The sequence below is a fragment of the Protopterus annectens genome, chromosome 17.part0 (assembly GCF_019279795.1).
Source record: "Protopterus annectens isolate FY-2018-M chromosome 17.part0, PAN1.0, whole genome shotgun sequence".
Classification (NCBI taxonomy): Eukaryota; Metazoa; Chordata; order Ceratodontiformes; family Protopteridae; genus Protopterus; species Protopterus annectens.
Genome location: NC_056751.1, coordinates 167,263,946 through 167,279,770, shown reverse-complemented (window position 1 = coordinate 167,279,770; position 15,825 = coordinate 167,263,946). Strand labels below are relative to the sequence as shown.

Below are 15,825 nucleotides of genomic sequence, written 5' to 3'. Positions count from 1 at the left end.
CTTACGAGGGAAGACATTACAGTAGGGGATGTGCAGCACTCTCCCATATTAGTGAGGGCCAGATTCAATATGGTTGCACCCCTGGTTGGTGTACTGACTATCTAGTCCAGGGAGCTTGTGTTTACAAAATCCAGGAATCTTTGTGCATGTATGTTTGGCATCATATAGGATTCCCAGTTAATAGTGGGGTGATAGTTATTGCTTCTATTAAGTTTAAACAATCATGTGGTCAATTATTATAACTATTAAAAGGTGTGATGAGAGGTTAGCATCCAGTTCTGATGAAGTCCATGGAGGACAAAAGCACTTAACTGGAGTATAAACTGGATTTATGTTAAAATAAATCCTGATTTTACTTGTTTCTGTTCATCTCAATCCTTACTGAGGAGCTGGGTGGTCAGACCAGAGTTTGTTTACAAATCTCAGTGTTAACCCGCTCCACATATGGCTTTGTTACTGAGCATTTGTGGATGCTATCTATGCACACATTTTTACAATTCTGACAGCACTTGCTCATTTACTTTCTTATTTATTCATTAGGGACAGCTTTTTATTTGTGAACTCTCAAGACTACTACAAACATACCCCACACAAAAACTTGCTCACGATAATCAATTTATCTTACATCTGCCAATGTTCTTCGCCTTACATGTCTAACTGCATCCTTTTCTTTGCCACGGACAATCCCCTATCTTATGTACTTATCTATTCCTCTACACTTGTTTGTTCTCATTTTCAGGTTTTCATGTTCCCCCAATTTGTCACCTTGCTTTTTAATCAGACATCTGTAACATTTTACTATATATTAGATGAACTATAGCTCACATAATTAATGTCATGTACTGGAATATTTGTGCATTTGGCTGGTGTTCTGTCATGTGTATATACTGAATATACATGGAAACTTTACACTTTATTTAATTGCTAGATACTGTACATATGTTGGAACTTGTATATCTTTCAGTTGTTACAGTTTCTCTTCGGTTTTCATGCTCATATACACTGCAGATGCAAACTAACATTTACTGGAACTACAGTTGTTACTCTTTTCTCTATTAAATGTTCTTTTCCTCCAGATCCTGTCCAAAAATGGCCTAGTCCAATTAGATTAACCCAATCAACAAAATACAAACAAATCAGTGCACACGGCCGTGTCAATAGATTTTTATTATATAAAGGAAGAGGACTCCAAACTGGTAAGGAACAAGTGATGATGTCGTACAGGTAGGTCACTGCCCATGGCATCAGCTCCAGTACTTTCAATGCCAAATGACCAGCAGCCTATCCGTGGCCATATTAACACCCCACATGGCATCAGCTCCAGTCCTTTCAATGCCAAATGACCAGCAGCCTATCCGTGGCCATAGTAACACCCCACATGGCATCAGCTCCAGTGCTTTCAATGCAAAATGATCAGCAGCCTATCTGTGGCCATAGTAAAACCCCACATGGCATCAGCTCCAGTGCTTTCAATGCCAAATGATCAGCAGCCTATCCGTGGCCATAGTAACACCCCACATGGCATCAGCTCTAGTGCTTTCAATGCAAAATGATCAGCAGCTTATCTGTGGCCATAGTAAAACCCCACATGGCATCAGCTCCAGTGCTTTCAATGCCAAATGATCAGCAGCCTATCCGTGGCCATAGTAACACCCCACATGGCATCAGCTCCAGTGCTTTCAATGCCAAATGATCAGCAGCCTATCCGTGGCCATAGTAACACCCCACAGTTTCTACCAGGGAATGCTTGATCATAAATAGAAACCCATTCCCTTCCCCCTGGATAGAGGAGATGACATACACCATTAATTCTCGTCCCCCCAACCAAACTTTGTTTATCTGGTCACAACTAGGGTCTCCACCCCTTTACACCATGCAGCACTGACTGTCCAGAAATTTTACTGACACCTAATCTGACTGACAGGATTAGGAGCCAACAGAATCAGAATATTCATTCTGCAGGGACCTTTTTTTACTGCATGTCAACCTGCTGATGGACGGCTCTTTTGAGAGGACAAATCTTCCTCTGAAGACATAAATGAGTGGCATAAATGGATTAAGAGTTAGTGACTGCAGCTATACTGCTGCAGAGGAAAAGACTTTCTTTGTGTGTGTGTGTGTATCTACATGTATATATATATATATATATATATATATATATATATACATATACATATACACACACATACATATATATATGTTTTAGTGCTGTGCCTTCTGTGTGGAGTCTGCATGTCCTCCCTGTGGTCACGTGGGTTTCCTCCACGTGCTCTTGGGCTCTGGTCTCCTCAGACGTTCCAAAGACATGCAGCAGGTGGATTGGATCATTGCCCATATGACTGAATGCATGTGCGAGTGAGTGGTACGAATGAGCTACCATGGCAGGGCTAGCCACCCAGCAGTGTAAACCTTGACTTGAGATGATAGTCATTGTTAAAGTGACACATGAACCCCCATGTGCAAAAATGGGAAAAGGGGTAGAGGACAGATGGATGGACTTTTCGTGCTGTGCTTATTCTTTGGAGCACTTCTGCAATTATCCCAGGTGATTGTGAACTGCTTCTGTTACGGAAATGTACTTCCAATTGTATTTTTCCCCATGCACACACCTAGCTTCTGATACATAGCAGACATGCTGTTGATTACCCCATGTTCTCCCCTAAGGGCAGCAGGGCATCTAGTGCTGATTCACTCATCCCCAACAATCCTTTCAATGGCCAAGTCAACATATGAGCCCAGCTAACTGGTAGCAGAGATGGATACCTCAACTTAGCACCAGCCCGGCAGCATTGCTGCTACAACTTCACATCAGACTTCTGGACTTATGCCACTAATTCATTGGTTAATTATATGCAAATGGCCTTAAAGGGCCCACTCCACATCTCTCAACAAATGCTTTTACATATAAAAAGATGCATCAATAACAGAATCTGACAAAAACTTAGAAATGAAAGGCAACTAAATAACAGTAAAACAATATTCAAACCCAGTTATCCTGACACTGAGACAATCACAGACTGTCAAGAAAGGAAAAAAAATGAGACAAAAATGTTACAAGCAGGACAAACTTAAGGCACCCATTTCTTATGGAGGAGTAATAAAATCATCTTTAGAAAGAGCTATTGCAACTCACAGCCCATTCTGAAGCATCGCAGTACTGCTGCATTATTTACAGTGTCTGATCAAACAGTAGTCACCAAATCACCCTATAAATTTTCAGCAGGTATATATCCATGATATTACGTCAATCGCATGTTGTAAAGCATGCTGTAATGTGACGCACTGAAAAGAACTCTACAAATTGTACCATGCTTTTTTATTTGTTTTCTTTTCACTCTCACTATTTCCCATCTTAAATTGTGCTACTGGGTATCTGCATTGCTGCTCTTAACATAAGCTCAAAGTCCTCAAAGCAGATTCCCTTTACCCCTAACATTTCAATGCTTCTATGCTACAAAGAAAGTCTTCCATAATTCAGCTTTGCCTTTTCAGTACAAATATGATATTTAGTGCAGCAGACATTTACTGGTCAATTCATTTAACTTCTTCCACAGTTAAAAGATTTTAATAAATATCTACATCACTACTGCTTTGAAGAGATAATGAGACTGAAGCACTATTTCCTATTGGTGTCAACAATACCTTTAAATACAGTTTCACCAAACAAGTAATAATAAAACAATATTGTGGTAACATAAATTAGACTTACTTTAAAGCCAGATACACGCATTCAAGTCATGATCACCAATCTATTTCTTACCTGCTTTCACTCTTCAGTATATTGGGGTGGGTGCATATTTGTGTGTTACCAATGTGTCAGTTGGGTGGACACTACAGCAGGAGAAAATATAAAAAAAAAAACCCCAACAGCAAGTCTCCACAAAAATGGGGGAGACCGGACACACAGTCGACATACCACACACTCTCCCCTGCCAAATGGCCCTCTGTAGTATAGACCATTGAGGTACAGACCCATAATCCAGAGAGGGAGAGGGTTGGCATAATGGTTAAGGTCATAATCCCACAGATACAAGGTACAGGGTTTGATTCCGACTGCTGGTTATTGGCCAACATTGTAATAATCTGCAGACTAATAGCCTAGTATTTTAGGTACCTAAGAAACTATGAGAGAATTTGTTATAAACTGTAATTAAAAAGGAGATGCAGGTGATAAGTCTGTCCCCTGGTGGCCTTTGCGAAACTATAACAGGCACTATAATGCACAGCTGTATTCCCAGATGTACACAGGAAGCATCGCAATGGGTTAAGAGTGATATTAAATGAAGGGGCAATGGGCTGTTCAGAGTGGTGAAGTGGATAAGAAATAAATATAAATGCATTACACGTATCAGCAAAGTCTAGTTATGTTTTAAGATACATCTTAAACATGTTTTATTACACAGCACTTTTAACATGCAGGTGTAAGTGTTACACTGAAATGAATTTCACATACAGAATTCTACGTACTACGCACTTATTGCATTTAATCTATTTTGTTTATAGTTGATTACATAAATGATTCAGCAGATCACAAATGTAATTTCATAGAGGATAAACTCAGATAAATTTCATATGTTAGTCACACTAACAGAGTCATAATCAAGATTTTTCAGAAAGATTGCTTAGTCATGTTTGCTGATTAGGAGTATATCAAATAACGCATCTCATGTCTGATCACCACTAAAATATATACCAATAATTTCTTACAACATAGCTGTCTACAAAATATGTAAATATAACAAAGCCCTTGAGGACAAACTGGAAGAAAGCTATACAGAGTTAAGAATACATTCCTCCTTATGCAGATAAATAAATCAATCATATTTGCAACAATTGAAGAAGTTACTGTGAAGGTACAACACTAGTTTGTAAGTGTACATTTCCATAAGTGTGACATGAAAAACACTGAGGCCACTGAATACTGACGTGGACACTTCCAGACAAAGTGGAAAGCAGGACTTTAGGAAGAGGTGGCATTTCTCCATGAATCCTACCGTCTAGCAACAACAATCTAGCCAACGGATTCACTGAATAAAGCACAATAACGCCAGGACATTGAGCACTGCATGAGTAAGTAACCAAGTAAACCAATCCAAGCTTTTCTTACAACCCTAAAAAAACCTAACTTAATACCTTTTGCCAAAATGAACCAAAGGGTAACATCAGTAGTACTAAACTATATAAATAATAAAATGACAACTGCAGAACAAGAAGGTCATATCATTTAGTAGCAGAGAAACATTGCCTGAATAGTACACAGAAAATGTTTTACTTATGTAAAATATTATTTCTAGACATATTCTCATCCAGTCAAGGATAATTATGAAAAAAATCCTACATATGTTCATTAACATGAATACTGATGCACAATTTTTAGGTGACACAGACCTTGGGCATTCTTCTTAACATGCACAATTTAAGGACTCCTCCACATAGCATTAAGGGGCAATTTTAATATCCTAATGTACACTAAACGCTATACCACTACAGTAGTACATATGTATGCACACACTTTCAAACACTGTGACCATTACAGTAGTATGCATGTATGCGCACGCCTTCAAACATTGTGACCCCTATAGTAGTATGCATGTATGCACACCTTCAAGCACTGTTACTGCTACAGTAGTATGTATGTATGCATACACCAACATTGTGACCAGTACAGTAGTATGTATGTATGCCCACACCTTCAAACATTGTGTTAACGGCAGATTGTCAAAATACTAGCTGGGCAAAGTAATAATTACAATGCAGACCTAAAAATATGCCAAATTATTGAACCACACCTGGGCTTATTTCCTCTACTGTGAACTCCAGTCATAATGCTTTTATTTTGTAAAGCAAAGTTAAAGACAGTACCTTAAAAAAATCTCAAAATTCCCTAACTTCTATAAGGATTATGCAGCTATATATTCTCACAAAGACAAACTGGAATGGCTTATGCATTACATGAATGTAACGTTAGACATAAATTAGTATGACAAAATGTTCAGGAGAGAAAAAAACACAACCTACCTAAGTAGTGTTACGAAATTAAACAAGAGAAAAAGACGGCAGCATCAAATGTATACGACAAAAATTAATAATCTGAAAAAACGTTACTGTTGGATGAACATTTAAGCATACATAATTTCACATTCATTAAGGGCTTACAGTTAACTGCATTTTAACCTCTACAAATAACATTGTTCAACAGCACTGGTCTTTTCTCTAAAGCTAATTTTATAAGCCTGGCACATCTGGGACCCTGTCACTATTTATAAAGACGACTTTCAATGTGTGGTCACTTCTCTGCACATCTTCTAGGTTTCATTTTATTTAGCTCATGCTGAACAGCCTTGTCACCTGTCAGCAAGAGGGTCTGCAGTTTGGTTCTCTGCTGTGGGGTCTTTTCTGCACAGTGTCTGCATATTTCTTGTGTTTGTGCAAGTTTTCTTTGAGAATTCTTGTTTTCTCCCATTCCTCAGAGACAAGCAGTAGGTGGATCAGGGACTCTAAATTTCTTATATCGGTGTGAGTGCAATGGTTATGTGATATGGAGGAAAGGCCTGGCAATCTATCCCTGTTCCCTACTTACTTATGGCATTGGCTACTCATGAGTTCATAACAGCAGTCACATGCAATGCAATGTGGCTGTATTAGATGAATGGATTTGTCTGATGCACCAAGAAGCAGCCTTCCATAAGTGCACCATTTCTTTAATGCAGGCAAACACGTGGTTAGCTATAACATCACAAGCTAATTCGTCCGCATTCCATGAATAGCTAAAATTAAACTGGTGGTGCTTCATTGAGTCTTGCATTTCACTCTAAACAAACATGCTGTGGTACTATTCACTAAATTAAAACGACACATAAACCTAGAGATCTGGCTAGATTTATCAGCATGGATATTCATTTTTAGAAAATTATTGACCAAGTGATTGAGTACTTTGACAAAGAATGCTTGTTTTCAGTGACAATTATGTGCTTCAATGAATGTTTACTTAATTCAGAAATGTGACATTGTGTAGAAGCACATGCATATGTCCCAGGCATTTTTGGGAGTCCTGTACAAGCTGTACAGGGCTGATTCATTCTATTATGTAGTTAATTGCTCTGCTTTTGCTTCACATTTGTCACTCATTCCATTACACACTTATGACTGTGCATTACTGTTTGGATTTTGAAGTGACGGTGTAATGTACTGCTCAGGTGCAGCTCGTACTCAGGACCTATTTACACATATGCATTAGGCCTGCATGATATACTGCACTACCACTAATTTAACTAAAATGGTGGGTTGAATAGTGAACCTTTCAGTTTGACAGGAGACTTTCTCAAGACCAGCCATCCCCAGGGAAGTTTAGCCCAATTCACTTGGTCAGCATGACTTGCGAATTAATGGCACCATAGTGAAGTACAACAGCTGCTGCTCAGTGCTTCAAACTAGAGGTCCCACAAACATATTATCAAGGAAAACACTATAAAATGGCCACACCATCTATATCATTAAATATTTGTAGCTAGTTTTCCATCTTGATAAACATCAATTTAAGCAGTCATTCAGTGGATGCATTAGATGACTCTCAACTTCACAGGGAGATGGGGTGCTGAAGAAACAGGAGGTACTATAAACTTTTTGAACTTATAAAATGTAGACATACTGCTAAAATGTGGTACAAAAAGCTATTACTTCAGGAGCTGAAAGCAGGAAGACAGACATCCTGCCTATGCCTGATTAGCTAGTCATAATACAAAACATTTGAGCACAGGAATATAATCCCTGGAAGGTTGTCTTACAAAATATATTTTTATTGTAATTTGTGTCTTCTGACAAATATCTGTCAGTGTTTTAATGTGAAAACAACAACTTAATATTTCCTAAGGCTCAAAAATACATATGCTATAACAGTGTTTTTTAAAAAGTGTTACATGGACAACAAAATAATAATCAATCAAAAACTATGCAATATGGTTGTATTACTATAGAAACACTCACTTCTTTATATTGATAATAAAAAACCCATACCTTCTGTAAGGCTGGTTGCAAGTTGAAATCCCATATGACAGTATCTGGACAATTGTGGGAATGGTTATTGTTATTATACAACTTATGAACTGAACTTTAGGTTTAAATTTTGTTTGTAAGGTTCCATTTATTTTGTTGGTACTGGGTACTTTTCAGTAAAATATGATAAGAAACAAAATAATTTCCATTTATGGGTCATATACATCAACAGATTGTTCCCTCTTTCCCACATTAAGTTAATAAAATACAAGTATGTAATTAGCTGGTTCTGAAGCAGTAATTTGTTTATTGTCATTTTCCACTGGTTATGAATATAGTGTTTATTAACATACTCAAATAGCAGCTCCTCAGCTCTTAAGTCAAGAGCCAAGGTCAAAACTGAAAATAATTACTGACAGTGACATCATATTAGACAGATTAATTATCAGTACTAGAAAATTATGACTGAGACTTTGCATGATCACTCATCTTATGAAGCATAAGAATCCTCTAATTATGACACTATTTAATATTTGTAATGCTCACTGCTTTGCTACAATGGGATACAATTTTAGCAGGGACACAAACATTTGAAGCAAAATTAGAGATATCAGAGAAGTAGCAATCAAATGAATCTCTGGCATGTGAACAGTCAGACTTGTGCTTTAAATCTGATAGCATTGTTCTCCTCAGTGGTAATCCAAACATTACCATTTAAAGAACAAAGCAATGAACCAGGAAGATGCCTTAATTTAAGTACAATGTGAAATAACACTACTATTTATGAAAAGGAGTCTGAGGTGAAGCCATACCTCTCAAGTGTACCTCATTATGAGGAACGTACTTCATTTGGGGTCTTAAAAAGTTCATGTTCCTCGAAGTTCCACATTGAAACAATCTGTCACACATTCAGTGTTAGGAATTTTTTTTAAGTGAAATCCATGGCAAATAGAAATGAATCATATTAATTCATTAAAGGATCTTCTTTATAAGTAAAACCAGCACATTTTAACCATCCTATGACCTTCCTAGTTGAAGTTGCTAGTAAGCCATTAGTATGTGTTCCACATTTTTCCCCATTTGTTCCACATTATGAAGGCGAGTGTTCCTCATTTTGGAGATGGAAGGTTGAGAGCTGTGAAGCAGTTGGCTTTATGCATTATAAACAGCTATTATTCCTTAACTACATGTAACACATTTAATAGTAATATTTGATAATATGATATTGAAGTCCTTTGATAACCAAAAGTCTATATGTTTATATGATTATCTGGCAAATCAAATTTAAAGTGTAGTCATATGATCTACAATTCTAAAACAACTTAAAGATGGTTTAATAAGCAGCTTAGAAATTGTTGCATAATTAACCAACGTAAAAGTTAAACTGCACCAATCATTATAAGTGTGGCTACTTAGATCCACTAAACCAAAAGCACTGCGGTATGAGGCCCCTGACCAAAATGTGTGCTCCCCGTTATGTTATTTTGCATACATGCTTTATAATGAGCGGGCATTTTCTTCATTTGTTTAATAGGTGAGCCCATTCAGCCTCTTTTCAGAAGATGACCCAGGAGCACTGATCCAATTAAAGGGCTTGCAGTCACACTGAATGTAGGTAAAAAGAGAGATGGGGGCAGACTGCAGAATGGATTCAGTTGTAATTCATAAACCACAGTCTGAACTTTTCTCAGTTGCACCACCAGCTCTATGACAATGTGTGCCACATGCAATGTTAACAATCAAGATGTAAGCTGTGCATCAAAATAAGTATATTTCTTTTCTGAACAGATGAAAAAAAATGGGCAAATTAAAGATTTTTACTTGATAGGTTCATAGGTGTGTACTAGGCCATTGGCCCTGGAGCCTTTACAAGGCTAGCCCATAGGATTACCCTGGTAGTAAAACAATTTTGTAATCTTATGGTATAGTAGGCACTAAATACATCTACCTTTGAGATATTGCCATAGACTTCAATTGGTACATAGCACAGCAAAATGAAAGACACAAAATTGGGAGAAAAAAAAAATTTCCAGAAAAAAAATTTCAGTAAAGTTAGATCCCAGACAAATATATTCCTTCAGAAAAATAACACGTCTGTCTGTCTTCGCTTAACATGATTTAAATTAACTGAGCAAAAGCCTGTTGCCTAAACCATGCAGAAACTCCACTGAAATCAGTAAAACTACAAACTCCTGCATTTCAGCGCTATCTTTAGTAAAGTTTAAAAGGCAATCCAAGTAATGCAACTTTCAGCTATTCTTCAGGGTACATGCACTTCATAGAAATATTATCATACTGATAAGAAACAGGAATTTAAATTATCAAAATGCATGTAAGGAAACTCCACTCACAAAGAGTAACTGAGAACACATATCAAATATCGCAACCTTAGCAACAGGAATCTTCTGTGAAGTGATGGTTACCATCAACATGCAGAGGCAGTACAATAGCAGCAGGCAGTTGTTTTCATAAGTCATCAAAAAGCACCTACAAAGATCTTTTTATTTAATAACATGTGCCATCTTCCTCATTCATGGTTCGCATGATGGTGGTAAGTGACAAAGTAGGAACTGTGTTTCAAACTGAAACAGTGGAAAACACTTGTAACTTATTAGTCACAAGACAAAAATAGTCCTGGCCACTAGCGTACAAAAAAGTAATTGGTTGAACAGTCAATAAAATGCTTACTTAGCTTTTGTAATTCCCATAAATGTGTTTTGTAGCTTAGTATAATCCTAAATACTTAAGATTTTATACACACTGCAAAACAAAAACTGTAATGTGCGTTAAAACTTTCATGCTCATCAAAACGTTATAATGACAAAGGCATTTGAGATCCTGATCTATCTCAGCCTGTCACAGACTATGCTACAGACTGCATCCTTACAAATTAATCCACGGTTCTGTTTAATCACCACTCCCCCACTGCCGTCTATTCTTCGGTCTGCCACTGCAATGTTAGTAGTAACATGACCTTTACTCTCCAAGAAGCAGCAGCAAACAAAACTGTAATAAAGTAAGTAACAGCTGCAAAGTGCATAAGAATGCTTCTTGCTCCATCTTCTGCACAACTTGGCAGTCCCCAAAACAATCAGCCTAAGTTGCATCAGCGTCTCTTACCTCCCCTTTGTTTATTCTCTCCACTAAAGAACCGAACTCTTTTAATTCGTCTCCTTCGGACATTGTGACGGTTTTTATATTATTCTTTTACCAAAGACTATCAAGGCATTAAACCTTGGGCTGGATGACAGCTCAAACGTGCGAGTTCCCAGCAACGGTCAGTGTGAAAATCATGATGGTAACGAAGGAATAAAAAACAAATAAACCCAAGAACAACTGTCAGCTAACTCAGATGTGTTGGTCACACAGTTTGAGACAGCAGTTGAATCTCCTAAGTGAAATGACCGGGGGGGGCGCAGGCAAAGCAGAATGATGGTGAGGCTAACGAGGAGGCACAGAAAGTGCAAATCCCGCCCTCAAACCCCTCTGGAGGAGCAGGAGGAGATGGGTCTTAAAGGTGAAGATGGCCCATTTCTTGGCATTACAGCAAGGAACGTAAAAAAGTAAATCACACAACTCGTTAAGTTACTGTTCTGGTTACTGTGGTCTGCAGAAGTGTATAGTTTTACTTTTAAGTGTAAGAATTTTACTCGTTATGCCTATTCAAACTGTATTGCTGTTGCCTCCCGAGTCCCGCCCCACGCTGAATGTGGCTGTGCATCCCAGGGAAGACTAGCTTGTATAAAAGCTCCATATAGTTACTCTGTTAATGTAAAGTATTGTGTGCAAGCTGACACAAGTGTGCGTGTGTCTGTGTGCATACGTGCATACAAGCCTACACACATAACTACTCATAAAATGTTGGTGTAGATGCGAGGTAAAAATCAAAATAAATCATTTATATGTTAGCATGTTTGAAACACGTATTTACAGTTGAATAACTGTATCAGTAACTCAAGCAGTTATATATACATAATTGATTAAATGTATACGACTGCTGTGGATGTGGTGAAGAAAATGCCAGAAGTGCAAAAATGTATGATCCCACTATACATTGAGATGGTCATTTTAAATCTTATGAAAATAAAAATGTACTCAAAAGCAGCTAGGTCTCTGGGTGCTGTGCTGTGGCGTGAAGAATTGCCTAGTGGCTTTGTGGTGGTGAAAGATACTGAACTACAGTTATTTCTACCCCTCCAAAAATGAAATAAAATAAAATAGAAGACTTTACTGCTGGACATTTTCGAGGATGAATCTGTGGAAACAATATATTTTTGGGGATTTTAAATCTAAGTAAGATGCACATTAATACTGGTGGACTGCTGCCTGAGAGTCGAAGAATTTTAGTTTAATCTTTGTGGTTAATCTGCAACAAATGAGTATCTAATCTTGCTGTTTTTTTGTGTGCTTAGCAGCTCCTTTTGTTTCTGATGCTGCAGATGATACATAATTATAAGAATGAGTCTGTTTTTTGTGTTATGTTTAGTTACTTTTTTATGGGCTGATATGATCTGAGCATTACAGACTGACACAAATGATATTAGATTTATTTATTTATTTATTTGATATTTGTTGACCGAATTAGTCCACCTGAGCAAAAGCCCTTTTTCAATGGAGGCCCATGGAGAAAAGCTCCAAAATTACTACAAACAAATAGTATAACAAATCTAAAGTCTATAAGCAAATCATATAAGTATTATAACAAATGTGTACACACAAGTAGTATAAACAAATCCTAAGTGAAAACATTTGTACATGAGAAGTTATATGCAGGCATATACCACAGCACTTTGAGTGGTACAATAGCAAATATGAGAGTCTGGCTGTAACACAAATCCAGGGTGTAATACTTTGTACTTCAGCAGTTATATACAAGCCTTTACCATGGCATGAGTAGCACAGTGCCAAATATATGTGCCTAACGGTATCAGAAGTTGCACAAAGACCTCAAGTAAAAGGAGAAATGAGTGGTTAGGTAAGTAGAGACCAGAGAGTAGAAGATGAAGTTATTGTAAGTCTAGTAGGAGTAGGGGGTTAAATTTCGAGGGGAAAAGTGGACATGAGAAGAAGAGCAGAGTACTGATGAGAGTAAGCACAGAGATTAACAAAAATAATTTTATAATCAAAATCATGGTGGATATTGATAAATAGAAGAGAGCAAAGGATGAAGAAAAGAAGATGGGAAGTTGATTGTGTCTACTAGCTGTGGGTTAGTGTCATGGTTTTATTTACTTTTTTGACATTTGTTAACCGGATGGGCAAATTGGTTCTGGGCCCTTTTTAATCATGACATGGATTAAAGGCAGCCCTCAAAATAATAAGCAGTGTTTACAAAGAAAAAAATAGAGTTAACTAATGGATTGTATGGATTTAAGTGTTATTTAAATGAGTACATACACAGAATTCAGTACACTTTAAAGAGTGGATAAGGGCATAGTACAAGCTTTAAAAGTAAAAAGAATATATAAGTTCCGGGCAATTCTGGAAACAGTCATATGTGGTGAAGAAGAGCAACTGGTGAAGAAAAGATATGTCTGGATAAAAGTGAGAAAGAAGAAGGAAAAAGCCATGATGTCTTAGTCTACCTCTCAACTGTACAGATTTTCACAGAATATCCAGATTTTGGCCTCATACTTTTGGTCTGTTCCTCATAAAATTTATGATTTTCTGGCAAATCACCAAGGATTGAAGTCAGTAAATAATGACATATATTTGAGTTTCAGACTTTGGATGCCGCAGTGGTACGGTGGAAGCGTTGTTACCTCATAGCAAGAGGTTCTCACATTTGATTCTTGGCATGGCTTGGGAGTGCCTTCTGTGTGGAGTCTGCATGTCCTCCCCACGGTTGGGTAGCATTCAAAAGACATGTGTGCATAAATGGGCATGCCTTCGTTGAAGGTTGGGTGTCGAGCTGGCACCTCGGCGTTTCGTAAAAGTCTACTGCCAATCATTAGAGGACCGGAGTTTCGCTGTGGCGACCCCTTACCGGGAAAAAGCCGAAAGACAAACAAACATCCTTCAGAAAATGCATGCTAATGCATTCCTGTTATTCTAGCAACTTTCTAAGTTTATACAAGCAACATTTAAAATCTGTCCCTATTTTTGGGCCTTTGTCTCCCCCATAGCCAGCCTTAGGCATAGGCCAACTAGGTGGCCACCTAGGGCGCCGCTCTAGCTAGGGCACTTTTTCAGTAATCTGGATGGTGTAGGTAGACTAGGATGGGGCCATCAGGTGGTGGTGGTGGCTGCTGTGGAGACCTTTTGCCTAGGGCACCAGTTGACTAAAGGCCATCCTTGGTTCCCCATTATTTTAGACTTTGTCCAGATTTCTTGCTCTATGAGATTGAGAGGTATAGCATTAGAGTGGTACCACATAGTAGTCTGCTTTTTCTGAGACACCACTGTACTATCTTCTTCTTTTAGCTGCTCCCATTAGGGGTCACCACAGCAGATCAACTGTTTCCATTTCTTCCTGTCCTCTGCATCTTGCTCTGTCACACCAACCACCTGCATGTCCTCTCTCACCACATCCATAAACCTTATCTTAGGCCTCCCTCTTTTCCTGTTACCTGGCAGCTTCATCCTTAGCATCTTTTTCCCAATATACTCTGCATCCCTCCTCAGCACATGTCCAAACCAACGTAATCTTGCCTCTCTGGCTTTGTCTCCAAACCTTCCAACCTGGGCTGACCCTCTAATATACTTATTCCTAGTCCTGTCCATCCTCGTCACACCCAGTGCAAATCATAACATCTTCAACTCTGCCATGTCAAGCTCTGACTCCTGCCTTTTTGTCAATGCTACTGCCTCCAACCCATATAACATAGCTGGTCTCACTACCCTCTTATAGACCTTCCCTTTCACTCTTACTGGTACTCGTCTGTCACAAATCACTCCTGACACTCTTCTCCACCCACTCCATCCTGCCTGTACTCTCTTCTTCACCTCTCTTCCACACTCACCATTACCCTGAACTATTGACCCCAAGTATTTAAACTCATCCACCTTTACTCCCTGCATCCTCACCATTCCTCTATCCTCCCTCTCATTCACACACATATATTCTGTCTTAGTCCTGCTGACCTTCATTCCTCTTCTCTCTAGAGCATATCTCCACCTCTCCAGGGTCTCCTCCACCTGTTCCCTACTCTCACTACAGATCACAATGTCATCTGCAAACATCATAGTCCACGGGGACTCCTGTCTGATCTCGTTTGTCAATGTGCCCATCACCATTGCAAATAAGAAAGGGCTCAGAGCTGATCCTTGATGTAATCCCACCTCCACCTTAAACGCATCCGTCACTCCCACCGCAGACCTCACCACTGTCACACTACCCTCGTACATATCCTGTACCACTCTTACATACTTCTCTGACACTCCTGACTTCCTTATACAATACCACAACTCCTCTCTAGGCACCCTGTCATATGCTTTCTCTAAATCCACAAAGACACAATGCAATTCCTTCTGACCTTCTCTGTACTTCTCCATTAACACTCTCAGAGCAAACATCACATCTGTAGAGCTCTTTCCTGGCATGAAACCATACTGCTGATCACTAATCATCACCTCCCTTCTTAACCTAGCTTCCACTACTCTTTCCCATAACTTCATGCTGTGACTGATCAGTTTAATCCCTCTGTAGTTACTACAGCTCCGCACATCACCCTTATTCTTAAAAAATGGTACCAAAACACTTTTTCTCCATTCCTCAGGCATCCTTTCACTTTCCAAGATTTTATTAAACAATCTAGTTAAAGCCTCCACTGCCATTTCACCTAAACACCTCCATGCTTCCACAGGTATGTCATCTGGACCAACAGCCTTTCC

The 15,825-nt window shown here is 38.6% G+C and overlaps 1 protein-coding gene across 1 annotated transcript in view; it reads right to left on the bottom strand.

The window, feature by feature from the left end:
* TRIM36 (tripartite motif containing 36) overlaps window positions 1–11,428 on the bottom strand; it is a 1,224,111-nt gene extending 1,212,683 nt beyond the window's left edge. The window contains exon 1 of the mRNA XM_044059328.1: window positions 11,113–11,428. Within this exon, the coding sequence (XP_043915263.1) occupies window positions 11,113–11,175 (63 nt within the window). The 5' untranslated portion in view covers window positions 11,176–11,428. The remainder of the gene's footprint in view (window positions 1–11,112) is intronic.
* Window positions 11,429–15,825: the final 4,397 nt, after the last annotated feature.